The 27,156-nt window shown below is 41.0% G+C and overlaps 1 protein-coding gene across 1 annotated transcript in view; it reads right to left on the bottom strand.

Moving 5' to 3' along the window:
* FBRSL1 (fibrosin-like 1) overlaps positions 1-27,156 on the bottom strand; it is a 401,205-nt gene that overhangs the window by 175,566 nt on the left and 198,483 nt on the right. Inside the window, exon 4 of the mRNA XM_009888109.1 lies at positions 8,433-8,462. Coding sequence (XP_009886411.1) covers positions 8,433-8,462 — 30 coding nt within the window. The remainder of the gene's footprint in view (positions 1-8,432; positions 8,463-27,156) is intronic.

The raw sequence follows: 27,156 nt of genomic DNA, 5'->3' as shown, positions 1-27,156 counted from the left end.
AGGTTTCTGCAGCACTGCAGGGATGAGGAGGGAGTGGGAGAGGTGGGAGGAAGCAGCCTACACCATGAAAAATGACTGGCTCAACCCTGGGTGGACCTGGAGCTGAAGGCTCACAGGTGAATGAAAGACAAAGACTTCCCTTGCTGCCTGGGAAGAACTGTGTGGAGCCTGCGTGTCTGTACCGCAACCAGCACTTCAACAAAGGGGTGATGCTGCAGGGAGCAGAGGGAGGCTTATGCACAAACATTTATTTTAATCTTTTTTGCTCTGAGTTTTCTCAGTTTGAAAAGTACCTCTCTTTGGTTTGTGTCTGTGGAAAACCAGGACTCAAGCTCTTCGGGACTCCTGCGCCTGAGAGTGTTCAGCAAAGGCTGGGCAGCACCAGCTGAACCATCTCCCTTGACTCAGGGTGCCATGGCAAGCCCCTTACTGATCTTGCAGACAAAAGCAGCAGTTGATAAGCGGCTGACAAGTGAAAACAGCAGCTGGTAAGCGTTAGGAGACTCACCTATGCAAAAGAATACCCATTTCAATCATGATGCTTTAGGTAAGGGTGAATTCCCAAGCAAGGTTGGGCAGACGTTACTTGTAGTCTTCACTACTGATCCAAATGTTGCTGCCTCTTATATATCTGAAAAACTCCCATAGTGAATTTTAGTTTGGATTTTATCGCCAATTGGACCCAGAAGCACGAAAATTGGAAAGCTAGAAAACTCGAAGTTGACTCTTGTGCCATCCTTGAGTTTTATCTTTTACGCCTGCACAGGACACCCAGTGCTGCATGCTATGCTCTTCTGCATTATTTAACCTGGTAAAACAATTTCTGAATACAGTAATGAGAAACTTTGCGAGCCAAACGAGGGCCTGAAATTGCAGCTATTGGGGTATGCATCTTCCAAAATTCTCATCTTCTTGGTATCTTTATGGTTAAGTAAATCATTCAATTTAATTAATTCAATTGCCTAACTCAGTTGCCAATTCCTATCACCTGCCTACTATGTTATGTTCTATGTGATCACCTTCCAAGGCGTTACTGCCATTGTGCAGGTAGCCCTTTGGATTTATGGCTACATTATAATGGTGTTTCTTGATGTGGGCAGACAGCTGTACAAGATCACTCTCTTCCCTGTTGCCTCAGATCTTAAAAGTATCTTCACAAGGTCCCTGGTAAGATAAGAAAATGCTCATGGATGGGAAACTGGAACAGGGAGACGTTAAACAATAGGGAAAGCAGAGAGCTAGGGACATACCGCTGCCAGCGACAGAACTGGTATTATCCTGTCTTGCCCAAGAGCTCTCCATAAGATCTCTTCAGTCCTTTTATGTGAGTTAATGATGGATTTTTGTCAGCAAACTAGAAGGCTCTTCTCATTGTTCGCTCTGAAACTTTTTTTTTCTACATTTTCAAGAATGAATATGGACACCACAGAATGTGATGACTCAGCTTGTCATATACAGACTAATGTACTTAAAATTTGAGGTTTTGTCTGTATAAAAGAAAAACACAAAATCTCAGTAGGAGGGGAGAACATTGGTGCTGAAGCTTTGAGTCTGTTTAATTTTTTCAGTTGTATTCTTGCTTTACTTAAATACAAAGGTCAAGAAGCGCCATTATTACTAATACTTTTTACTAGAGTTGCAGACCCTCTTGTTGGGAAGGACAACTTGTAGGGCTCCTTTCCCTCTGGAAGGGCTTACAGGGCCTAAGTCACTTGCCCCAAGTCTCAGTGGGACATGGTGGGTGGAATGCCAGAAGCCAAGGGCATGCCAAGTCTCTCCCCCATCTGGCATTTCCCAAAGAGCGACAGAGTGAACTGGATATGCAGTGGGCTTGCATGACGCTATTTTGCTGTTCATGGAGACCGATGAAATAAAATTAATTCACTGATTGGTGAATTTTTGCCTTCCTTTACTGGCAACAACATCACGTTTGCCTGTTTATAGCACCCAAATCTTTCAAGGGCTACAAGGTTATTTTAAATTCAATATTTCCATATTGTTTAAAAAGCAGATCTGTTTTTCATAACAACATGCAGCTCATCTGTCAAACAGAGACTTTCTTCCATTAAGAGAACTAACCACCTTTACCCAGTTATTATTATATGGGAGTCAGGTTTCTCACCGGTTTTCACCCCGCATCACTGGATTTTCAGTCAGTAAGAATTAAACCTTAGAAGAAACACTCATTCTCTGCACATATGTGCATGCACATGGATATATGCTATACTACTGCATGCTGGTAAGCCCGCAACACAGCCCGGGCACACGCTTCTGTAACTGCATTCAGTGTTGCTGTCCGTAAGCAAAAGCATAGTACGGTAAAAGGACCAGTTACATACTGTCTGAAAACCCAGCTGGAAAGTAACTGGCAATGGAGACTTCTCATTATTAGTCACAGCTGAAAACTGTCATAGATTGAAGTGTAATGCTAACAGAAGTGCAAATACTGCCATGTGAAAGCCCTCGGTTCGTTTCCATGTTTGATCTCTCCTTTCTGCTGCAACCAGTAAGAATTGGGATTGCTGGAAAAGTACCAAGTTTCATTTCTCAGCACAAGGGACAATCTAATGATGGACAAAACCAACTTGGGGACCTTGGCCTGGGTAGGCTTCAAAATTACCTGAACTGGGAACTAAACTTCGAGCCTCATAGAAACAACAGACATATCAGATGGAACCCACTTTTTCCATTGCTATATAAAATGTGAGCAGCAGGGGGAAAGAAGCCTCCAGCAATAGTGCTACCAATAATAGCCCCCATGGACTTCAAATGTGTGGCACTGAGGGGTCCAGGGACTGAGGATTATTCCAGCTCCACGAGGCAACACACTGCTGTTACACTGGTGTATTGACAAATGAGGCCATGAGGGCAGGAGTGTAAAGATGACACAAAACACACAGAAATTTGGATCAATTTGGACCTTTGGGACCAGACACTGCTCAGTTTGGGTTCCTCTCCCCCACTGAGCTGCACTTCATCTTCCAAAGTCTTTCACAAACCCCTTCCCTAGATCTCGCCTTCCTTGACCACCAGCTACCTGACACAGCTCTTCCCTTCCCGGGCTTCAGCAGTTCCTGCCTGCTCTGCTCCTGCCTCTGTTAACTGCTGCTGTAATTCTAAGCACCGTTAAGATCATCTTCCCTGAACTTTTTCATTTGGTGTCATGGGGCTTTATCTTATTTCTGGGTAATCTCATACACGAACACACAGAGTGACCACTTCTATTAGAGTGACTCCTGGATCTCTTCATTATTACATCCCTTTCTCCAGCTGCCTAAACTATGATTTTTCCTGTGGGCTTGTAGACACCCTTTCAAGGACAACACAGCTGAAACAGAAGTGATAATTTCACTCCCCAGATCTTCCACACTGTTTACTCTCCTCATTGCTTCCACTCTTACCGCTTCCACCTCTCACTCAAGCCCACGGTTCTCAGTGCTCCCTTTGACTCACACCATGCCCTACATCTTGACATCCAACCTATGTTTAAGTCCTGTACATTCTTTTTCTCTATAACATAGTAAGTATCCTCTGTTCATCCACACAACTAGGTTCTTGGTCAAGCTCTCACTACCTCACCTTTCATTTCCCATTTTCCTTTTCTCTGGCGATGGCAGATGTAATTGTGTCCTTGTGCCAAGGAAACAGCTGCCACAAGATCATTTTCCTAGTCCACGACTTTATTCCCTAAACAGTTTCCCACTTCCCGAACTGCAAACTATCACTCTTCATGTTTTGACTCTTTCACAGCTCACCTCTTCTTTCCAACCCCAACACTCAGAATTGATGTAAACTCTCATCTCTCACTGGTCTGACCTGATCACCCCCTTGTTAAACTTTCGAGTACGCACCTCCCTACTACTCACCACTGTGCCTTTTGCTACAGAGAATAACTTCCCATTCATGGCCATAAAGCTACCTGATTTGCCCTCCCAAATGCCTCCTAAAATCCTCCCCTTTACCTTAATACCTGCAAAACCAAAGCTGGACAACAATGAGGCTGCCGACATATTGATAGAGCGCTGCTGTTAACACTGTGCCCCACCATTTATCCGAGTCCCTTCTCAGGGGGGGACTGTCTCTAAGCTCATCCTTAAGCCACGAGCTGTTCTGCATCTCCATGGCATGTAGCAGGATGGGAACCCAGCCCTTGGTGGAGCGATCATAGCTCTACTGCATTGCTCTTCTCCCATGTATTAAGTGCTAAATCGCACCTGCTCATGCGCTGCTGCACGCTTCCAGGCACCAACCGGGACTCAGAAATTAGCACAGCAAACAACAGCATGGCAAGGCTGAATTCACATCGCCGCAAGTGGGGCCTAATAAACTCCCTATGCTGTTGCAGAAAGTGGTGTGAAAACACTGTTTTAGAAACCTGACTTCAAAACTTTGCTTCCACCTTGGATACAGCTTTACCCGTCTCAAAGGTTGCTTGCTATAGCTAAAACACAAACTACAGAACAAATATATGGTAAATACTGATTCAACGTAGAAATACAATGTCATTTTTTGTACATCTTACTTAGCACCACATTAAACGAAGGAATGCGTGATATGTAACCCCTGATTTGGAGAGCTTGCTCACACTGTGGGGCCGTGTAATTAAGCTGACAACCCACAATTTTGCACACAGCAGACAGAAGTCCAAGACTGAAAGAACATGAACACTGAATTACTTTGAAAGAAAGAAATAGGCTTTTTTCTAATGCAATCTTGAACACTGTTATTAAAAAAATGAGAGCAACATTTTGGAGTAACGAGCAGAGATTACTCATTCCCTTGTTTTACACAAGTTGACTTTTGGCTTTGTGCAGAACACCATTTAACAGAGCACATTACCAAGCTGCTAGCCACTTTTCACAGTGATGCTAAAGCAGGTAAGAGACAATAAGTGGAACTGTTGATGGTTTATATTACTCTATTATGTTAATGTTCACTAAAGTATGCCATAAGCTCTCTCATTACATGTGTATAAACCAATTCTCTGTGGTGTTATTCCTGTGCTAAATGCTATAACTACATAAATCTTGAATTAATGGAGACTTTATAGTTCCTGAAAATGAAGGGTAATTGCTATCTGTTAATGCTGTTGTTGCTATTAAAGGAAGTATATATTTTCAGTAACAATGTTTATGGACCGTGAGCATCACATCGCAGCTATTGCACAGTGTGGAGATAGTGCAACACGATTATCAGACTAACTCCCTTTCTCTCCTGCCTCCCTCACAAAAGCACAGTATCATTTCTACAGCTTCAACAAACTACCCTGTAATTCTCCAAACAGTTGCAGAGTCCAAACTGATGTCCTTCAGTGAACATACAGTAACAGAAACGATTTGCATTTCCATCCCTGGGAACGCATGATTTGCTAAGTTTCTCGCTTGGTTAAATGGCTGGACAGCTCACTTTATTAGTTTGGGTATTTTGAACAGTTCTTTGAGAAGCGTGTGGTGACAGAATGATAGGTGTGAGAAAGTATCATCCCACTTACTTCCTTTGAGATTTCAGCAGTGATGCAGAAATGAAAGGCTATACTTGGCCAGAGACAGTTCTCAGAAAGTAGATGGGATGGACAAGTCCCCAGCCTTGAGCTCCTCTTCTCCGCTTATTAAAAACAGCAGAGCACTGTTTGGAAACACTCTCACAATCTGCTGTGAAACTGTACCTTGCACTAAAGTAATGGCTCCTCGATTTTGATATACTGTATGTATGACTGACTATGCTCAATTACTTTTCTCCCTTGGAGTCCTGCACAACACTGTACAAGGAAGAAACCAAAACCATCAAGAGTGTGTTTATACTTTTCAATGCAGTGAGGGTAAAGCCTTAATTTTACTCTAATGTCTATGTTTTAAAACATTAAGAGCTCAATAGCCCATGTACCTATGAACTAAATAAATAATGGATAATTACTAGCACGGCACAGAGAGAGAAGTAGGAGGTGGAAAATTTCAGTTTTGCTTCTAGCTCTACCACTGACTCAGTTTGTACTTCTACATGAACTTCTTTTTTTGTCTGCTTTCCTCATGAGTTATATACAGACTACAGTGATCCGCTGTTTATGACTAACAAAAAGTGTTATGCAAATCAAAAGTACATTAGTAATTCCTGCCCTGCCCTTCATTAGTGCCAGCGCGCGTAGGTGTACCTAGAGAAAGCTGCTTCTTGCTGACCAAGCAGGAAAGCAGGATTGTTCTGTAGCACTGTGAAATGAAGCCAATCCGTCATGTAATTTGGGAAGGCTGATGCTGGGCTAGACAGTATGTCCTCTACTCCATCTGGATGCAATAGCCAGAGAGCATCATTAGAAGACACATTTTTCCCACACATGAAACGGGGAAAAAAGACTCTTCAAGTGTAATCCCTCAGGACATTCATGCCAGTATTTCTATAGCTCCCTGCTGCAACAGCCAGGTTAGTTTTGGACAAATAATGAATGTGTTTCCAGGAGAGTATGTCAGGTATCAACAGAGAGAGCCAGGCTGCCCTTGTGTCCCCCAACTGGAAGGCAACGCTGCATTCACATTATGCCCATGAAAGGTTTGAAGCCTCTTCACTTCAACCTTGGTGAGTTTACATGCGTGTGCACACATCTTTGCTGACAAGAAAAGCTATCCTACTTAATTCCAGAGACCTATTTAATAGAACCGATGTCATGTCTCATGTCTCTACAGATCAGGCAGGAGACAGAAAGATGATGATCTTGTGCTGCTCTCCTTATGAAGAAAATAAATGTTATTATTAAGGTGGAGTCACCTTATGGAGAAGGTAGCTGAGAAACATGTGAGCCTAGAAGGTCAAATTACAGTTATAGATATGTAAAGAAATGCCATATTAATGGTAAGGAACACTATAATAGCCTTTCATTTGCTGTAAAGGACAGTAAGTTACCAGTCAAACACAATGCAGCTTCCTCTGAAGGTAACCTCAGATCCCACATTCTGAAAGCTAATCAATGTTGTTCAGATTTCAATTTCTTCTCTACAAGGTGAAGTCAAACCTAATCTAACAAACGTCAGTCTCAGATGTAATGCCGCTAGCTGGGTCTACCAGTGTAATTTAGATAATCATTAATAGCATAGCTGTATAATAAAACTACATGTCACTTACAACTTCATCTGAGGTTTGACTGGCAGGTCTTTAAACAGTTTTCTAAGTGATTGCTTTTACTTTCTTTGATTGGGCAGTCTAAGAAATGTTTTAACCCCACGGTATCTAAGCTTTTAGGGAGTAATTTTTCACCCTCACCACCCCTGCCATGAGCTCTGCTGCTGTGTAACCTTGTAAGAAACAGAACTCAGGGGGGTTGTAGTGGTTTCAAGGAGTGACTTTATACATATATACACATATATAAAATAAAATATGTACAGGATCTTTCATTCAACATGTATGATTTAAATGTTTTCTTTCGATCAAGCCTTCATCTCAAACCAGAGCTTTTGCTATACTCTGGGGATACTTGGTATCTGATGGGATTTTTAAAAGAAGAAGCTGAAGAAACCTTCATGCTTCCCAAGCACTAACATTATTTAAAAAATGAAAAAGACTTAACCAGAAGAAGCTTTTAGCGTAGTCTCTTGAACTCATGGTAACCTCCGATGTATGGCTGCAGCTGAGTGTGCTGCCAAGGAGACAGGGCTACCTGAAGTCAGCCTTTACTTTTGTAATGCTGATCCAGTAGAAACCTGTGTGACACAGCTTCTCATGAATGAATGCAAGAGATGGGACAGCCAAAATATAATTAAAGTTTGATGAAGATCTAACCTGAGACTGCCAAGTTTGATCTGCCAGAAGAGAAGTCAGCAAGGGATACTCAAGTCTCTTACACATTTGATGCTTAAAAGCGTGGTGCAACTGTTGCTATGTCGTGGGCCTTCTCTGTTTTCCTTGCAAAGGTGAAACAAGAAATCCCTATACCAAATCACACAACTACAACCTTTCAACGACAAACCTCTGTATCCAAAAGAAGGTCAGGAAAATCATTGCTCTGTGATCAATATGCATGCAACATGACAAAACGCTCCTTGACAGTTACCACGCTGCCTTTGAGGGCAGGTACCAGTTGTCCCATCTTCTAAACTGATTACGAAATTGACATCTTCAGAGGTTACTATAAATAAAATATGGGCTCCTGACAAGGTATCAGAGGAGACTTCCTCTGAAACAGCACTAATGCTATGAATTGGGTCTCACCAAATGCTCACATAATAATCAAGGCAGACTATTATGTTAATGGAAGTTTCTTTTCTGTAAACAGAAACTAGCGAAGATCACTGAGTACCTGATCCACTGTTTTTTCATTCAATTACTGATATTTTAAAATTTGATCTGAAGACTGGAGGAAAAATATTATTTTCAAATTCATTCTTATTGTGACTATGAGGGAATTTCCAAGGTAGTAAAGCACATGAAAGAAGAAAATTCTGTCTTACCTTGTCGTCAATATCACTCTCGCTGTCACACTGTGGATTAGAGAGAGAAAAAAAAGATTTTGAGAAACACCTTTATGTATAGGGATCTTTTGCATCATCCTCTTAAATCTTTAGTATAGCTGTTTATGATGTTCTCAGTTCAATAAAACACACTTTTGACGTTTGCAGTAATGCCTTTTAGATTGCTAGCATAAACCAGACAAAGCCAATTTCTCTCTTCTTATACGAAAACATGGTATACTCATACTTGGATGGGGGAAAGCGAACTTTAAACAAAAAAGACAATCAGCGATGCATTATAATAACAACTGTAACACGAATACCACAACAAAAAGCATGCCTTTTTATCATCCCAAATTGTGGAATATATAGTAACAGTTTTGCATTGCTTCACCTTGATAAGCACTTTGTCATCTAACAAGGAAACTGTGAAACTGGCAATCAATTTCTAATTTAATGAGTGGCACCAAGAATAGTAATTAAAATACATCATAAATTCTGGCACATTTTTTAGTTTGAATGAGATCACGATCCCAGGAGGAAGTGTTTACTTAAAGAGTTTGAGAGTGTAATCTCTTACAGCCTCCGAAAATTAAATGCTCTATTTTCACAGCACAAATGATGGAAAGATAACTTGAGCACTGAACATTTCAGGACATGCACATCTAGTTGGCCTGGGCTGAGAAAGATTTACAATCAGGAACAAAAATAAATCTCTTAGTGTCTGTTATACTGACAGAAAGTGGCCAGTGTGTTTTGTAGCTTTTGTGCCCAATGGGAATTTTCTCCTCCAGCCAGCAGCTGACGAGGATGGTCTGGGTGGGTTTCCATAACTGGTGGCATTCTCTCAAGTTCACTGGTTCAACAAGAGGAGACTTTGCAAGCCAGCAACGACAAGCTACAAATGTGGAAATGGTCCGTGAGAATGCACGTGCTTCGGTGTCATGAATGTAGAGGAAGGAACAGATCTGTTTGGTCATTTTGTCCAGCTCCTGCTCCTCACGGAGCAGGGAGAGAGGACCTTCCCTGTCACATTCTTTTATCCTGAAGTTACAAAGCAGAAATTTCAGCTGTGACATTCTTAGTTTTCTGAGATTTTTGAAAGACTATTTAATCTCTTCTTCTATTTCGCACATGAAACAATTGACCCCAAACACTTGAGGAACCATTTACTCTTAAATTCTCTGAAACACACCAAGCACATGAAGAACCACAATAGAGTGGAGGGGTCTCCCATGGTGATTCTGCAGTGCAGACTGCTCATCTTCCAACTGACTCCTTATTTCCATTTAACTGCAGTGGAAACACTTGGTTTAAGGCTCCTGTTTTTCTATAGTCTTGACTAAGCAGCACTCTTTTCTTTCATGTCTCAGCTCTGCGCATGGAACGGGACTAATTGTCCATCACCACTGAGACACGCTGAAACAGGTTTGCTGGGCAAAGGCTTACCCAGTACCTGCTGCATTTGTGCTTGCTCAAGACAGCGCTAATTCACGCTGACAAAGCAACACATTCATCAAAAACAAGGGGGGTGGGGGGAGATGCAGTCACAGCAGTACACTTGTTATTATTTACATGCTCTTGAGAAAATGCTGGCTGACTCAGGGGAAGCCTTTCACCTCCACCCGGGGGGCTGAAATCAAGTCAGAATGCTACAGGGAATGTGCATTCTCCCAAATTACTAGCATAATTGAGTGGATCACGAAGACCAAGTTACTTTACCCTTTAAACCCCGTCTACGCTAAAGTATCCTATGTTACCATTTTAATCATTGTGCTCATTCAACCTGCACACTCATATTTTAGAGGCAGAATATTCTGATAATATGATTCAACCCGCACAGTTCGGACTAAAGCATGTTACAATGGAATTACACCTATCACAAAAATGGCATAAAAATTAGCTAGTACACTCAGCCCTGTGTTGCTTAAAATTGCATGCTTAGGCAACACCAATACAAATTTTAATTCTTACAGGGACTTAAAGAATGATACACTGAAGTAATAAAAAATTAAAATAAATTAAACTCAGACACATATTGCCTAGAACATATTCAAAATTATCATTAAAACTCAAGGTGTTTTTGCCTATGAGCCCCGGTTTAATAAAACCACGGTACTGTAAACCTTAATAAATTTAGCTTAAAAATATTTGAGAGCGGATGTAAACAATTTTGGGGAACTTTAGTAACCATTATTATTCAAATACAACATAGTATTTTAGTCTTGCTCTTTGTTTTTGTAACAAAACTCGTCTTCCTATTTCTTACTTCATTATGTTATTTTAAAAAAAGAGAACAGGCTTTTTCTTGTTGAAAACAGATTTGACCTCAAAAATTTGTATGCCTATAATGAGTACAAAAACCTATTACAGATGGTTTGCATTACTAAAAGGTGCAGAATTGCTTTATTTAGATGCCTAACTTTGCTTTGTACCAATATGCAACTTTTTCTCATGTAGACAAGTGAAAGTTGCAAAAAGCCAGTGAACCATCAAATCCACATGCTAAGTTTTATAAACAGACATACGAATGAAGCAAACATCTGCTCTCTGAGGATACATTTTCCCCCATTCAGGATCTGTAAATATTCCATAATTAATTGTTTTTAAAATGGAAAGGACAGCTAAGAATTTTGTTTCATTTTAGCTTACATCTTCCTTACTTTAATCATGACCGCACCAGTCTTGCAACTGAAGAAGCCAGCGAGGCTGTGGATGCAGATCCACGGGCGAACACAGCTCTGTGCGCACACAGAGCCCACTGTGCAACTGCAAGACGGATACTTTAAAAACCGCATTTCTCACAGCATGTTGCATAATTTCTTGTTTGCCTTATGAGATAGCTGTCCCCTCCCACCTCTCACAGCCACATAGCACTCACTCATGCACATGAACTGTCCCTGCATCGATTCCTACTGCGTGGCTTTTAAACCACCAAAATACCATGTTAACCCATCTGAGAATGAAGTCCCAAACCAACCCAAAGCTACTAAGCAGTCTAGATGATGAGAGATCGTGGGGGAAGAATTAACACCCCATAATTCATAATATTTGGACTCCTGCCTAACATAGAGCATCCTGGAAAATGGAGAGCTTGAGACTCATGGCTACCACCCCATGTTCATTGTCCACCGACTCCTGAAGAAAATACAGCTAGCTTTGGTGAAAAAAAAAACCCAAGCTTCGGAATTCACTTATGTTTTCTTCTTTTTTTTTTTTTTTTTTAAAAAGAAGCAAGCTCTCACATTCGCATTGAGAAACAGGAACCCACAGGCTGCTGAACATGCAACGGCACCAAAAAAACCGACGACAGCAAAACCAAACCCAGACAGATCTGCGAAAAACAGAACCGCTGTTGACCCCTTCCCTTCGGAGGGGTGTGTGTGTTAAAAAAACATGATTTCAATGGGCTGGTTCAGTTTCTGTGGTAACAGCCTTCAGCCTCCGCACACCCCCTCTTCTCCAGCCTCTCGCCTCCGCCCCTGCAGAGCCCTGGGTCCACAAAGCGAGACCCAGGCTGTTGCGTCGCATTGCCGGGATGGTTAAGTGAATAATGAAGTCATAGGAGAAACTTTGGTTTGACCCAGAGGATTTTCTGTGTCTTAAAATGACAACTTATTCCAGCCTGGTGAGGAGGAGGCCGGTGATGTGCCCTACGAAGGCCAAGCAGGCCAAGGCTGCCCCGGCTCCTCCACACTCACCTCCCACGAAGCTGTTGTCAGAGGGACAAAAGCCCTTGTCAAAACAAAAAAGTTAAAGAAAATGTGGAGAATGGCAACTGTTGACAGCTATGGGGGCTCATTGAAAGACAAAAGCTTCAATTACCTGGATTTTTCTAAAGGCCTGTTAACACTCCTGGTCTATAAGCGAAACTGTAAACAGCCATTGTGCCGGGTTCATAAAGGCTCCTAAAAGGATTATTCACTGGGTTGTGCCAATTGCCTCTCAATTCCACCAAGAATGTTTGCAAAGCCGACCCCTAATTGTGCCGCTTTTTGGAAACAATTTCTTGCAGTGACAGATTCCAGTCAGAAAAAAAGCCTCCTGTGAGGTAAAGTTAAGCAGCAACAACACGTAATTCAGGTAGAATGGGCTCAGTGCGCCCTGTGTGCCCTAACAAGGCCTCAGCCCTCTCTCCTCCTGCTTCTGCCCCACAGAGGAGGATGGTGCCGCTTTGGCGGACGTGGGCCCTCCCCCTGCCATGACCCAGTGCCAAAGAGAACACCGAGCTGGCCGCGGGTTCACCAGGACAGGGCACGATCTGGCGGCTGCTGCCACTGGACCGCGCTGCGGAGGAAGGTTCAGGCTCCAGATGAAGCAGGGTGTGAAGCAATGAGAAAAACTGGTGCCTTCCTGATCTCCACCCAAGCACCTGCAGCAACTCCACCATCCCCTCCATCATACCTGTTCCGCTGCTGCACCCAAAAGACCTGAGGAATCAGAGACAAAGCTCCCGTATGTGTAGACCAGGCCCTGTGGCTTCTTTTTTTTTCCCTGATGGCTGAGGTGGGAATTCATGTTTCAAGACCCCCCCTCCACCATGCTTTTCCCACTACGCAAGGAGTCACGATACATTCCAGCACTTGCTTGTATAGATCATCTCAACAGGGGAGAAAGATGGACTTGTGGCTACTGTAAAACACAGGCAATGGCATATTTGGAGAAGGGCATTCTCTTACCGGGGAAAGGTAAGATCCCACCAGCAGCACACCTGCCTGCAGTGAACTGAAAATAAACCTCTAACCCTCCCTCGTCCCAAATGTGCAGAGGTTGAAATGGGAAATATGAATGTTACCCGCTGTGGTTCACATGACATACGAGCATAAAGCAGACCACTCCACGTAACAGCAATGGATAACGCAGAGGTTTGTGTTAGTGCAAATAAAGCCAGATCTCCACTACAAGGGCTTTCTGGTAGACCTAGAGTCAGAGATACTCTGTAGTGTCATTGCTGGTTCTACCACAGCATTCAGGCACTTAGCACAGCTGCAGAGTGTTTCAGCCATGTAAGTTTAGGATTTTTGAGCGCAGAAGGGGAGCAGGCCTGGAATGAGCTATGCACAGATTTTTCCAAAAAAGCAGCATCCGCAGAAGCAGCGTGTAGGCTCTGCGCTCCGGGACACATACACTGGCACCAGGCCTCGTGCAGAGGCACTTTCTCCAAGAAGTGGCAGGATCCACATTAAAGTTGTTTGTACTGTCATTCTGGATGTTTTCCGGTGAGTCGAAGTTCTTTGACTCTTTGCTTACTCCCAATGTTTTAACTTCCAAATCACCCAGTTTTAATTCACATAATAAATGAGCTGCATTGATTAACATGAAATCAGGTTCTTACATAAACTGTCTCATGCCAGGAATGAGAGCTCCAAGACACTAAAACAAAACCAACCCAAATCTTGCAAGACTGCAGCAAGATGGGCAACACTTGGGTGTTAGGTCACCGGCTAGGTGCAGAGAAACACTGTTACCTGAAATGGGTCCACATCCTCCAAGCTTTTGAGAACTGCACAGAAGTCACCTCAGCTTATTCACATAAATGCAGTATCTCCCTTTCCACCCAAACCCGGAGGTTTACAATCTAGGTTGTGCCTACACAGCCTCAAGGCTACAGGACCCCGTTGTGCCAGCACTATAAAGCACAGAAGTTACAGGTTCCTGCCCAAACAGCTGACAGAAAGGCTTGTTTTTCCCTTGCACACAAACACACATACCTGCAGATATTATTTATATTATGATTAAGCAGACAGTGATAGACATCTAAGCTGGCCCTGTGAAAAAACAGATCCCAGCCTGGAGCCATACGTAATCTAACCAGTTTACCGGCAACTAAAATTGTGTGGGGAAGGAAGGAGGACAAAATATGAAATATACAGTCTATAATACTACAGTGCAAGCTGGCAGGGTAGAATATATATGTAAAAAATTGCATAAAATAGACGAACAGCAGAGATACCTACGGAGCTTGCACACCCACTCAGACAGTCCCAGAGGATGGCCATGTTACTGCTATCTTATTATTTTCAACCATATTTAGTTACTGAATTTTCTTTTAATAGTGAGGCTCAGGGAAGCATTAGGCTTAAATCCCGGTTTGTTATTGTTTCTTCTAAAGGAAGACGTAAAATCAAGCCTATTTTTCAGAGCCCTCCCCCCTCGCCCTGTCCTCGGAGCTAACTTCCCAGGAGCTGCTCGCCGCAGCAGCGTGTATAGATGCGCGCTTGTGTGTGCAGGGGGAGGGTGTTGTTTCCTATTAAGTCTGGCATCGGATTCATGTCTGCAGGGGCTTGCTTAAGATGATAGGAAGAGAGAGTTTTATCATGAGCCAGACTGACAGAAAAGCCTGCTAATGGGACTTGAGGCATACACAGGAAAGAAAGTGCCAAAACATTAAGCTACCGCCAAGTGTCAGAGGGCCACTGATTTATTGCAGCAATTTTGCCACTGTGTCCTTTATAAGGTCCCACAAGTCCTTCCTCCTGGCAAGAAGCTGTGAGCTGCTGCAGCTCGGGGAGAAGTTTAGATCCAGAGCGCAGAAAGTGTCCAAGCGAAAGGCGGGGGCCGGGGGGAGGACGGAAATCGAATGTTGACTTGAACTTGCCCCAGGCAGCAGAGTCCTCTTAGCTCCACTGCCTCTCTGACAGCTTGATGAAATGAGTCAGGGCCTCCCTATGGCTAGACCAGCTCCGGCTTCCAAGTGCCGGGGTAGAGCTGTAAGAAACAGATTGAGCCTCAGGGCAGCAATTTTTTTTTTTTTTTCCCTTTCTCTCCTCAGCATTTGGCTGGGGGAAGGGGGAGGTTATGAGCACTACAGATGTATAGGCTGAGCCTTTGTCTGCGGAGGGGGAGGGCAGGGGGAGAGAGAAGAACAGCAAGAGAGTATTAGCTATGGCAGCCGAGAATAGCCCTGAGCACTATAACTAATTTTGAGGGGCAGTGATGCATTGTACGGGCTCTGTGCTGTTTGGTCTGAGGGGGCCCCTGTTGTGAAGCAGCAATCAAGAGGACATTTTGTTAAGTGACCAACAGCTGTCATCTGCAAGCCCAGAGTAGGGAAGGAAGGAGCAAGGGGGAGGGAAAAAAGGGGGGAAAAAAAAAAAAGAGCATTTGTCCCTTGGAGGCAGAGCACATTAATCCACCAATCTGCCACAGCTTTAACTCTAAAAGCGCTCGGTGCCGCTGAAGAGCTGGATTCCACTCCATCAGCCACCCGGAGAGATGGGTACCTCTTGCCCTGCTTCAGCCTGCCAGACGCAGGGAGCTTCCCTACCTCTGCGGGTCGAGGAACCGACGCTAAAAATACTGTTTAAGTCTCTTTTCATTCCATAAAATTGAGTTGATCTGCGGCAGCTTAGGGTCAATCCCTCAAGGACTGTTTTTTCCCCCCTTCCCTTTTCCTTAGCACTCATAAATTAATCAGGAAGACCCTGACTAAGTCATTTCATGCTGTACAACATAAAAGAAAGTCCCCTGATGATCCATGCAAGGAACTATTAAAAGAGGGAGAAGGGAGGGACAAAGGGTTAGGGAAGAGGGAGAAAAGAGAGGGGGGAAGGAAAAAATCTCAACCTTTTTGATATTTTAGGATAAAAGCTGGAGGACTTTGTTACAAATTCTAGCCAACATCAAAACACCTTAAATAATTCAAAGAACATGTTAAAGGGAAGAAACTGAATGTTGCTCTGATGTTCAGTTGATGCAACGCAGAATATTACCCAAAACAGCACAGCCTGTTAAGGGAGACAGCAGCCTTGAGCATTTCAGTTCTTTAGAAAAATGTCAGAACCTGTAAAAATCATAATTTCCAGCAACTTTTTTTTTTTTTTTTTCATGATATAAACTCAGCGGGACTGAAATGTAGGTTTCTGACAAGCTGTTAACAAGACAACTTTAGAAATCTGTCTGGAGCTCTCAGGGAGATGGGCTGCCATTTCACTGCTTCGAAGAAGTTCATGACATGACAAGCAAAAATCAGGGAACAGAGACCTAAAAACCACGGTGTAATTTTCATTTGCTTCTGTCGTGAAAGAATTCAAGCAGAAATATTAGAAGGCTGCACAACTAAAAAAGCCAGCAACTGGAAAATCATTGCTGTGGTTTGACAAGCACATCTTTTATGCTGAAAAAGGTTTCTTTATTATTACACCCATATACAGGAAAGCAGTTTTGGAAAAAAAAAAAAGGGATAATCACAAATTATTGCTTGAAATCTACAAAGTAAGATCTGCAGCTGCCTACTTTCAAGCCAGGTCTAAAAATGACCTAATTCATGGGAGAGAGTGACCAACGCATCTTGAAAAAGCTGAGAGTCACCAGATTTCTCTTGGTTTCCCACAGCCCTGCCCTTCCCCCCAGTAGGAAAGGTAGAAATATCTTTCCATAATGCAATCTTTTACTGGAGCCTACACAGATGAATGTTGCTACGTAAGTGTTTAATAAAGACACGATCATTAAAAATAGAAAAGTCAGCATCCAATACCATGGACCCAGCAATGCTTGTACCATGTATTCAAGAGAGGCTTTTTGGCTGGTTTACCATATTACACCTCCTACTTTAGGCCTTAGTACACCAGTATAATGCTTTTCCATAACTGTTGGATGATTTAACAATGTCTTTCCCAGCATCAATCTATTGTACTCTATGGTTAGAAAAAAGTAGATCGATAGATCGATTGATTGATCTATCCATCTATCTCCATATAATATATCTCTTTCAATATACAATCTTTCCCTCTCCCTCACTATTTGGACTCATTCTAAGTGTTTAATGGTAGGTTGATATAGCTGCCTTGAAGTCAATTTCCTGATTGCGATTGACTCATTATATCCACAGTTGCAGATTCTTGGTACCCCTGGGACGGATGCTTTGGGAAACCAAAGACAGCCAGCTGCATACATACAATCTTATGCTTAACTTCAGTCCATATTTGCCAAGAAAGAGAGAGACTGGACAATGCAGGAGGTCATTTTCACTTTTAACACCTATGATTATACCAAGAGGTAATGTGAATTACAGGCCAAATTTAGCCCAGCATTTGCAAGGACCACACAAATAATGAACTGAAGCTTTTTCACCTCTTTCCTATCTCAACTCATTTCCACACAGCTCCGGTGGTGCAATCCTACAGCCATGCTTGGGTAATTGAAAGGACAGTGCACGCAAAGTTGAATGGCTGACACTGCATTTCACCAATTTACGAAATGGAAGAGACTCTGACAAGAAAAGAGATGCAGTTTGCTTCTCTTCTGAAGTGCTCACAAGTTCTTTTCATTCTCCCCTCGTTTGGGCATTGTGTCACCTTTCACTCATTTTCTTTTCATTAGACAGACACTCTTGGGGACATTACAGCTTCACTGCAGTATATGGGTTTTCACTAAGGAACCAGAGAAACATCCGTTACTTTCTTATTCTACAGTTTTAAGCTGTGAGTAACGCCATTTGCTTGCAGGAGACAACTTACCTTGCTGCCTCCCCTTTACCAGGAGCCTTCTGGTTTGGAGTTACCTGGACCCCCCTGCCCCAGCTGCTTTGGTCCTTCACGCTCTCCAGAGAGGGGCAGAAACCAAGAGAGGATTTGCAGTGACTCACAGCACAGAGCAACTCTAATTTTGTTTAATGCAAGGATGCTTAGACAGGATATGTCCAACAGAAGAAAAGAGCCTTAAAGCCACTATTTACGACGAGAGGCTGCTGCAATTGAGGGGGTGTGGGGGAGAGGGAGTGGGTTATAAACTTTCTTTAAAATTAAGGAGGAGTTTAGGACCTAGTATGGATATAGCCAAAAGCCACTTTAACCATAATGATCTGTCTAGTAATTCCCCACTTACTATAAACATCAGTTTTCTTCTTCTATTTGGACTGCAAATCTAGTCCATTGCTATGCCCTGTCCACGTCATTATGGAGTCACCAAAAAGTACTCGGCCACTACAAAATAACAGGATTTGTTAAAGTATCCCTGCTCTAATGGAAAGCTTTTAGTTATTCTCAGCTCTCTGACTCCATGGTATGTGACTCTGTTTGGAAGTTTCATTTACATATTTATTTAGTGGAGAACATGCATGGCTGTCTTCCCTCGGTGCAGAACCATCATTAGCTGCAGGAAGCTGTTAGAGGGGATTTCAGCATGGAACTCAGGAGGAAAGGCATTTCTTAATACCTTAGTATCCTGCTTAATAACTGTCACCCTCCAGAATGAGGGTGATGGATTTCTGGTTATGAAACTTGTCGTGGTTTGTTACAGCTGATTCACCTGAACATTTATTTTATTTCATATATACATTTCTTTTATATATATACACACACACTTTTTCTCATGCTGTCAACTTCCTTCTTCCTTACTTCTGCCTGTAAGTCCAAGTGGTGCAGTGACAAAAGAACATACCAGACTATGCATGAAGACATCCACCTGATGACTCGCAAGTTCCCCCCAAGTATATCACAGATTCTTCCATTCAAATGCAAGCTGGACACCCAAAAATTTCTAGCATGAACAGCCAGAAGTGGGGATTAATTTCAGAATCAGAGCTGGCATCATTTAGATATGAAGGCAAACGTCTGCTGTGCCTTGTAACCATTTATTCTGGACCTGGAAGGATAAGTGTGCAGAAGGCAAGTTCAATTCAGCGGGCTGACAGGCTACACACCTTGAAATGTATATCCATGATTCACAGAATCACAGAATCACAGAATGGTTAGGGTTGGAAGGGACCTCTGGAGATCATCTAGTCCAACCCCCATTCTATATGTAATATTTTAACAGAGTATTCAATTAGGAACTTTGGACTTGGAAAACAATCTAAAGCACCTACTGTGTTCTTAACATACATTAATTCAGTAAAATGAAGTACAGTTCGTTCTTAACTTAATGAATATAGGAAGGTTATGTGAATCAGCTGCTTTGTTTTGTTAAATGCCTTTAGCCACTAAGAAGAGAAGTTGCTGTTGCTGTCAGGGACAAGATTTACAATACTTATATATAATTAATATAATAATTAATATTATTTAATTCCACTGCTGTTATAGTAAGGTTTATGGTGTTGTGGCTAAAAAATATAAAGCTTACAATAGCTACCATTAACGTTTGCATTATTGAACATTAAAATTCAAATCTGGTAAAAGGTTTAGCACAAGAATTGAGACATCTACAGAAGACCTATTCCTCCAAGGAAACTCTCAGAGCATGTACTTGCAGATTCCAACCACTGCTTTTAAAATAAACCTTGAGGGATAGATGCCCCCCTCGCCACAGGCAAGCTACCCTGGAACAAAGAAATTCACCAAGATAGAAATAAAAAAAAAAAAAGACTTAAACCACGAAAACTAAAAACACACCTTCCCTCCTTCCCCCAAAAATCTCCAGCAGTAGTCATTAACATTAATACAATGCAAATTAAATATTTTTTTTTCTTTCATTCCATTTAGATCTTAAAAATATTAAAGTAGGTAAGTCTTGGAAGTGAAGGACAAGCATTGCCTAGGGCATACATTTGGGTGTCTTCAATATAATCTTCGGAATATAGCAGAGGCTGCAAGCTAATTCAATAAGAAAATAATGTAGTTGGTTATTCACTTTTACAGAATTATGCCTTAGCAAAGCTAAATATAACAGCTTCAAGGCCTATGCCATTACCTGGAAAATACTTCTTTGGACTACTAGACGTCAAACCTTTAAACATTAAGCAATTTTTAAATATATATATTTGCTATTTCAGGTGAAATTGTAAAGGCTTCCCCCTACCTTACTGGTCCTCTCCTCTGACCGCCCTAAATACTCATTTGTTCTTGTCAGCCCCCAAAATGTCAATGATTGATGTAAATGTAATGATTTACAAGATGGAGCCTCCTACCTCACTGTTCTGCTTTCAGACTGAAAAGGTAGTTTGACCAGCACTGACCTCAAAGACCAAGACAAGGGTTGGTAGTGCATGTTGAAACATGGGAATACAAGTATCCTTAGCCACACTATCCTGAAACTTTCTGAACAGGATTGAGGACATTTATCCTTTCTGTTATCATAACAGATCTTTTCTATTTGTATTTTTCTTCCAGGACTGATGTGGAAATGCTCAGTTGTGTGGATAGATGTCATTTATGAATAGAAGCTCCAACACATCAAAGTCTTTCCTCAGTAGTGACAGCTCCCTGTGCGGCTAATCCAGACTGGAGCGATTAGAGAATAAAAGAAAGAGGAAACATCTCAACAGGAGGGGAAATAAGAGAAAAAGAATAGACGACTGAAGAGCAAGAATGGAAAAAACAACTTGCTGCACTGTGGACCAATAATGAGATGGGACTACAAACACTGTCTGTTTGGAAATGAACTCTATCACCTTTAATCACTAACCATTATTATTAGCACAATGATAAAACTGCTAATAATTAGATGGACCAAACTATTACGTATTTGTCACTGAGTGAAAGTACATTGAATTACAGAAACTCTTCATTTCCTAAGAGGTTATTATGAACAAAGGTGAACGTGAAATCTGTTTGAAAAACTGGAAAATACCTTGACCACGATGTTTTAACTCCTCTCAGTTTGTGTGCAGTGGCACCATGAAGCAGACGGGTCTTCCTGCTCCAACGGGAGGTGAAGCACGGCCAGTAGTTCTTTTTTCGTTTGTGATTTTTGCTGTCTCAGCTGTGAGACACCAACAAACTCACATGTGGTTTGCAGTCACATGTAGCAATAAAATGCATAAACAGCAAGTCATGATAATGCTATTATTAGTATGTGCCACTACTGCACATACAATAACAACAGGGGTTTTCACGGACTGCAGAGCGATTGGGTGTCTTTAAATATGCTTTAAAGCCTTTCCATGGAGCTAGAGTGTGGGAAGGTTCTCCTCAGCATTTATGCAAAGTACTTGCACAGATAACTGAAAGCTCAAGAGCTTCTGGCCTACTTTTAGCGGGACGGGTCGAGAATGACAGGGTCTCATGCTAATCAATGTACATTAAAAAAAAATCTTTTAAATTCACACCTAACACTTTTGTTTATGAAGCAGAAATAGCATTCAAAACAAACAACTTTGTTAGCTCAGCTGGCTAATGAAAAATTGCCACAATTACAAAAACAAATCTTTGTTTTCAACTTTCAGTAAGCAGAGCTTTAAAAGAATAAGCTGCTCTTGAAAGCAAGATAGTTTTTTTCCCTAAAAAAGGAAAGAGAGAAATCCTTCCTAGCAACTGCAATTATGATACTTTCATGTCAAATGAATTATATTACTGAAAATAAATCTTTCTAAGATGCACAAGAGGGTTATCTGGCTCCAGTCAGACTTATGCATTACTGGTTTTATATGTTGTACTCTACTTGATTAATATAGGTAATCAAATTATATTGCCTTCCACTGTGCTCTCAAATTCAAGGCTATAATGTTTTCAATGACAAAGTTCATAGAGTTGTATAAAAATGTACCTCATGCTGTACCAGCCCTTTATTGCTGTAGTAAAACACCATTTTCAATTTAGTAATAAGTGATATAAAACAGAGTGTCTTGATTGGCAGGGTCGTATTCATTATGCAGTGCCCTACGACACAGCACAGTTCAGAATGGAAATTTAAGGACAGAATCTACCCCAATCTCAAATGCTGATACTTCAGGGAATAAAACGATTCCTTTTTCCTGAGTTGTCCAAAGGAAGGCCAAGACTTATTATACACACACACATATATGGATGGAAGGGAGAAAGGGGCAGGAAGAGACTCATCACAGCATGCTACTACTCCATACAGGTTTTCCTGCACTGGAGCCAATCCTATACTACTGCTTCCCACCTGGAATAGGAAATGAAAAAAGAAAATAACAGAAAATGAGGAAGCACAACAGTCTGGAGAGCTGTATCGGAGAGCTCTTTCTGGCTCTGCCACTGGCTTAGCTTGTGACCAGAGGAAAAATTCAGGGCTTTGTGATTCCAAGTGTTTAACTTGAGGTGCCTTAATGAAGTTGTGTTATCAAGTGCTCTTCATTTTATGAACATCAGGATTCTCTAAAGAGCTGCAAATTAGACTGTCAAAAATTGGAAAATCTTAAGTTTGCAGCTACCTGTGAATATGTAAATCCTAACCCTTCCCTTCCTTCTTTTCCCTTCTCTAAATTAGGAACAATGTTTACCGTATCCATAAAACCATCAAACCAACCAATCTGTGAGTTCTATAGAGCAAAGTATTCCGGTGAGCCTTGTCATCACTATGAACGCTATCTGGAAGAGCAAGAATTATAAAGCCATTTTCTTTGGAACTAAATGGCAGAGATATTGTTAGCTGGTATCTTTTCTAAGCATGTACGTTGAGCAAATGATATGATCAAGAAAGACAACTCTTGGACTCAGGAATTAGTAATGTTATCTTAGTTTTGTTTCCTTGGCAACTTGACCTTTCATAATTTGCCCAAAGGCAAAATATGGGCAGCATATCCCTTTCAAATCATACCTCAATAATCTCGTGATTAAAAGCATCACCAGAATGTGGCCTTGCCGTAAGATGGAGAATTAACGACTCTCTACTAAATGATCCACTGATGTTGAATCTAATTTAAGTAGCCTTGCAAGAATATTTAACACTTAATGATAGGCTCTGTATTAGAGTAGGTTTAATCTAGGATGCAGCCACAGATGTCATAAGAAGGAATTAATCAGCATTGCTTCCACTAAAACAGAAATGCAAAATTGCTGAACAGAATGTATTAGAAACAGATTAAAGAACTGGGACTTAAACATAAAAGAAACAGAGCTGATGCCACCCTCAGAGAGCTAATTTGAAATACAGGAAAACTTAATTCGCCTTTAACTGAAGAATTGGGGTGTTTGAAGTTACTAAAGAGAAGCTTGCGTTATCAAGAAGGAAAGAAAGGCAGATAGTCTTTTCCCTCATCAATTAAAAATGAAAGCCCAACCCAAATATTAATGCCTGTCTCAAAATCCCAACAAAATGAAGTTATTGATGCTCTAGGGACTATTGCTGCGTCCTACATGAAGCTCTATACTCAATGAAGTGATGTGGAAGTTTCACTGATTTGGAAAACTCCTGCTCAATTTAGATAAGTTACCTTTCAGAAAAGCAAATCTTGGTAATAGGGAAATACAGCCTATGGTTATTGAAATACTTGCAGTTGGGTGAAAATATGAAATATGAGATTTGCAAAATTTACTCTAAACTCCCTATATAGAGAGAACTTGCCCATCCAAAGGTTTGTGTAAAGATCTACATTACAATTACTCATTGTTGCTTCAGACAATTTATCATCTCCCCTGTTATTTGAGGACTTCACGCTGTCCACAGGGTTCACACTGCGTGGTCTCTTTCATTAACAAAGACAGGTTAGAATATAAAGTCAGAAGGAACCACAGACCATCAGTTCAGAGCATCTATATAGCACGCAGCATTAAATTTCAACCAGCAACTCTCCATTCCTGATTTGAAGATATTGAGAGTAAATCTCCTAATCCTATGAATCCTTAGAAGCACATGTCATGGATTAAATATTGTATTCTTCCAATTTTTGAATCACAGTTAATGTTCCTGGTAATGATGAGGACAACCTAAGTTTAGCACAATTATATTTCTGCTGAAAACATCTAGAAGTGTGCTGAATACTTCAATGGCCTGATCCAACTAGTGCACTCTTGATTTACTATCACTGCTATTAAAATGGTTTTTGACTGGGTTGAGTGGCCCTTGCTTGAAAAATTACAAAACAATCTAGCTTTGGTCCCAATTTTCATTGATAGCCTGATAGAACATACAAATCATCTCAGTGCTTGTTCCCAAATTAATGAAAAACTTATATAAAGCTTTGATCTTGATGGAAGAATCCATCAAGACTTCCCATTTGTCTCCCTAATTACTTGCTTTGATGCTCACGGCTTGCAATCACTGCATAAGTTAATGTCCTGAGGTTGCCATAGCTACCATTAGTGAAGCAGAACAAGAGACATTGCTCTGCACATAAGCCACCTTTGCTAGATGTTTGCCTCTTCACCCTGGCTGTTCCTCCACCAGTGACACTATAAAGGTGCACCTGTACTGCACCAGAAGTTAATAAAATAGTTCCTATTAATTTTATTACAAATGTTACTGGTAACATTTCACTTGTTCTTTCTCTCTGCTGCTCATACAGTGGAGGTTTTCAAAGCAGTGAAGAGGTTAGAAGACCAGAGAGCAAGTAAGGACTGAGTTTACTTCCTAACTTGAACAACAATTTTGCTGTGTGATTCTGGGTCTCGATTTTCTTGACTCTTGAATGATAGCAATGATGCATCTTTCATCACACAGTCCTGTTTTGAGGAAACACCACCAAGAATTGATGAAGAAAATGTGTACTAATATTCCCTTTTCATAAAAAATTTGCTTGAAGTTCCCTCTATTTCTACAACTTCCTAGTTAGCTAAAAACCTTTCATTAAACCTCTACACTTCTCCTTTTTTAATAAAGGACACTGAACAAGTAATGATGCATAATATACTTCAACATTACTAGTAATTGCTCATTGAAAATAAGAAATGAGAAATCACTTTCTTATTTGCTTATCTGATGACCTCTAAGGACAATGAGGTACATGATAAATGCACAGTGTGGTGTATTTCCTCATTTACTGTATTGATCTGATTTAATGTAATGTCAAGAAATGCAGTACTAAGCCATTAAATGCCAACAAAAAGTATATTTTGATCTGAAATGGAAGTGTATTTGTAACTTTAGTCCACACACAAGTTTTTGTACTTTCTGCAAGTAGTTCACAAAAGTTTTCAGCACAATCTGTTCTCGGAAGTTTTCCATTCTAAAAAAGGTGACAAACAAATGAAATATCTGAGTGGGAACCATCATCCTAACATATTTCAAATAACTAACCAAGGTTGACGGAAAAATTCCTACAGCAACAACACAATACTGCTTATTTTGGTTATTAGGAAGATGTATCACTTTAATATTTTGTTCCTGCCAAAGTTTTATGCATTCTGTTAAGTGTATGAACTCTAAATCTTTTTTGTTCTGAATACAGCACTTTCCTCTGGGAGGTATAGTACACGGTAAGTATGGAAAGTTAACATGTAATTAGCATGGTAATGTCTAAGCAAATTACATCATGCTAGAGTTAATAAAGGTTCAGATCAGAAATAATCCTCTGAGCACAGCCAGTGTGAATTACAAGTTTCTATAACGCTCAGCAACCTGAAAACCTACGGGATCCTGATGCACCTACCAAACAGCTGGGCATCTCGGATGTTCGGCTGCTCCCTACCAACCTTTGGTGTTTAAGATGGCTCCACGAGGATCTGCCTGAAGTCTGGAAATTGCTGGGGCACAGCCTTTGCAATGAGCTGTAGGTGGTGGGAAATGCTGGAGCTCACATCCCGTAGGACCGGGTTCTAAATCTTCGCCCGCAGTGTGAGAGCAGGACACTTTATTAGACGCTCTCTTGATAATTTTCCTCACGATTAAATTTGCCTATTTTCCTCAAGGAGCGACTATTAAAAATAAACCTACTGTGGTTTTATTTTTAGTAGATCCTCTAGTTAGGTCACGCCTGACGAGATGTGAATCAGAACCACTGCACTAGCAACAGGGTCGCATTTATAACAGACAGCCTTAGCATCGCGCTAATGCGCTTATTAAATGACCCACTATTGGTATCCTAACAACTTCTTGCTATTTTATTTAGAAACAAACAGCAAGGAGAGAGAGGGAGATTCCAAATTAATTAAATGGTCTTAGTGAATAAGAAGAATCAATTCTGGCACGAACACTACACATTATTTTTTTTAAATTAAACCAATACTACATGCTATTTAGCAAGTCCAGAACTCACGTAATGACAGAAAACAGCTAAATGAGTCACCAATCAGTATAAGCAGAAACCAGAGTAAACAGATTAGGGCAATCATCATTGGATAATCCATAGAAATAAGGATAGTAATTTTTCAAATGACTAATGATAGTACCAAAGGTTAAAGACAATGAAGAAAATGAGTAGGAGCCCTTTTTAGACAATTGCCTTTCTTCTGAAGAACACAAAGCTGAAGAGCTTGGATTCACCTCTCAAATACTATGGCTCATAATATGACAGGTTGTGATGCACAGCACATGAGAGAGAATACATAAGCCAACATAAAATTCAGTATGATTAATATATGATTAGTTCACATTTGTACAATGCTTTGAAGATGTGAAGTGCTAATTAGAATTTCTGGATTAGGCTGGTCGATGCCCCAGTGCAATCCAGATCAGTAAAGAAAAAGCTGTACAGACATTTAAACTAACTGTCCAAAGACTGAAGAACCCGTGAGACACTAAGAAATGCTTTACATTTCAAGTGGATAAACAAATGTATAAAAGAGAGAGAGAAGGAGAATTCAATGCCTCAATGAAGATATTTAAGACAGACATATGAAGATATTTAGGACAGAAAGATATAGCTGGTAATTCTTTGAAAAACACTGGTGCACCTCCCTCTACCATCCCCAGAAATACTCCCATGGACTCATGAGATACAGAGATATCTCAGCTAAGGAACCCATAAATATTTACTGAACCAAAAACCTTAAAATCTAATGACCTTAGTGGAACATAAACAAATATCTTCCCAAGAGTAGTTCTGCAGTAATGAGAATGAAAAAAATATTTAGTTTGACAGTGCAAGGGAAAAAAAAAAAAAAGATGTAGCCTCAGACTGAAGAGTGGAAAAAGAGAGAAAAAGGAAATTCCTCTCTAGCTTTCATCA

Source organism: Charadrius vociferus, unplaced genomic scaffold, assembly GCF_000708025.1.
Source record: "Charadrius vociferus isolate BGI_N301 unplaced genomic scaffold, ASM70802v2 scaffold326, whole genome shotgun sequence".
NCBI classification, from domain to species: domain Eukaryota; kingdom Metazoa; phylum Chordata; class Aves; order Charadriiformes; family Charadriidae; genus Charadrius; species Charadrius vociferus.
This window is presented reverse-complemented; position numbering and strand designations above follow the sequence as displayed.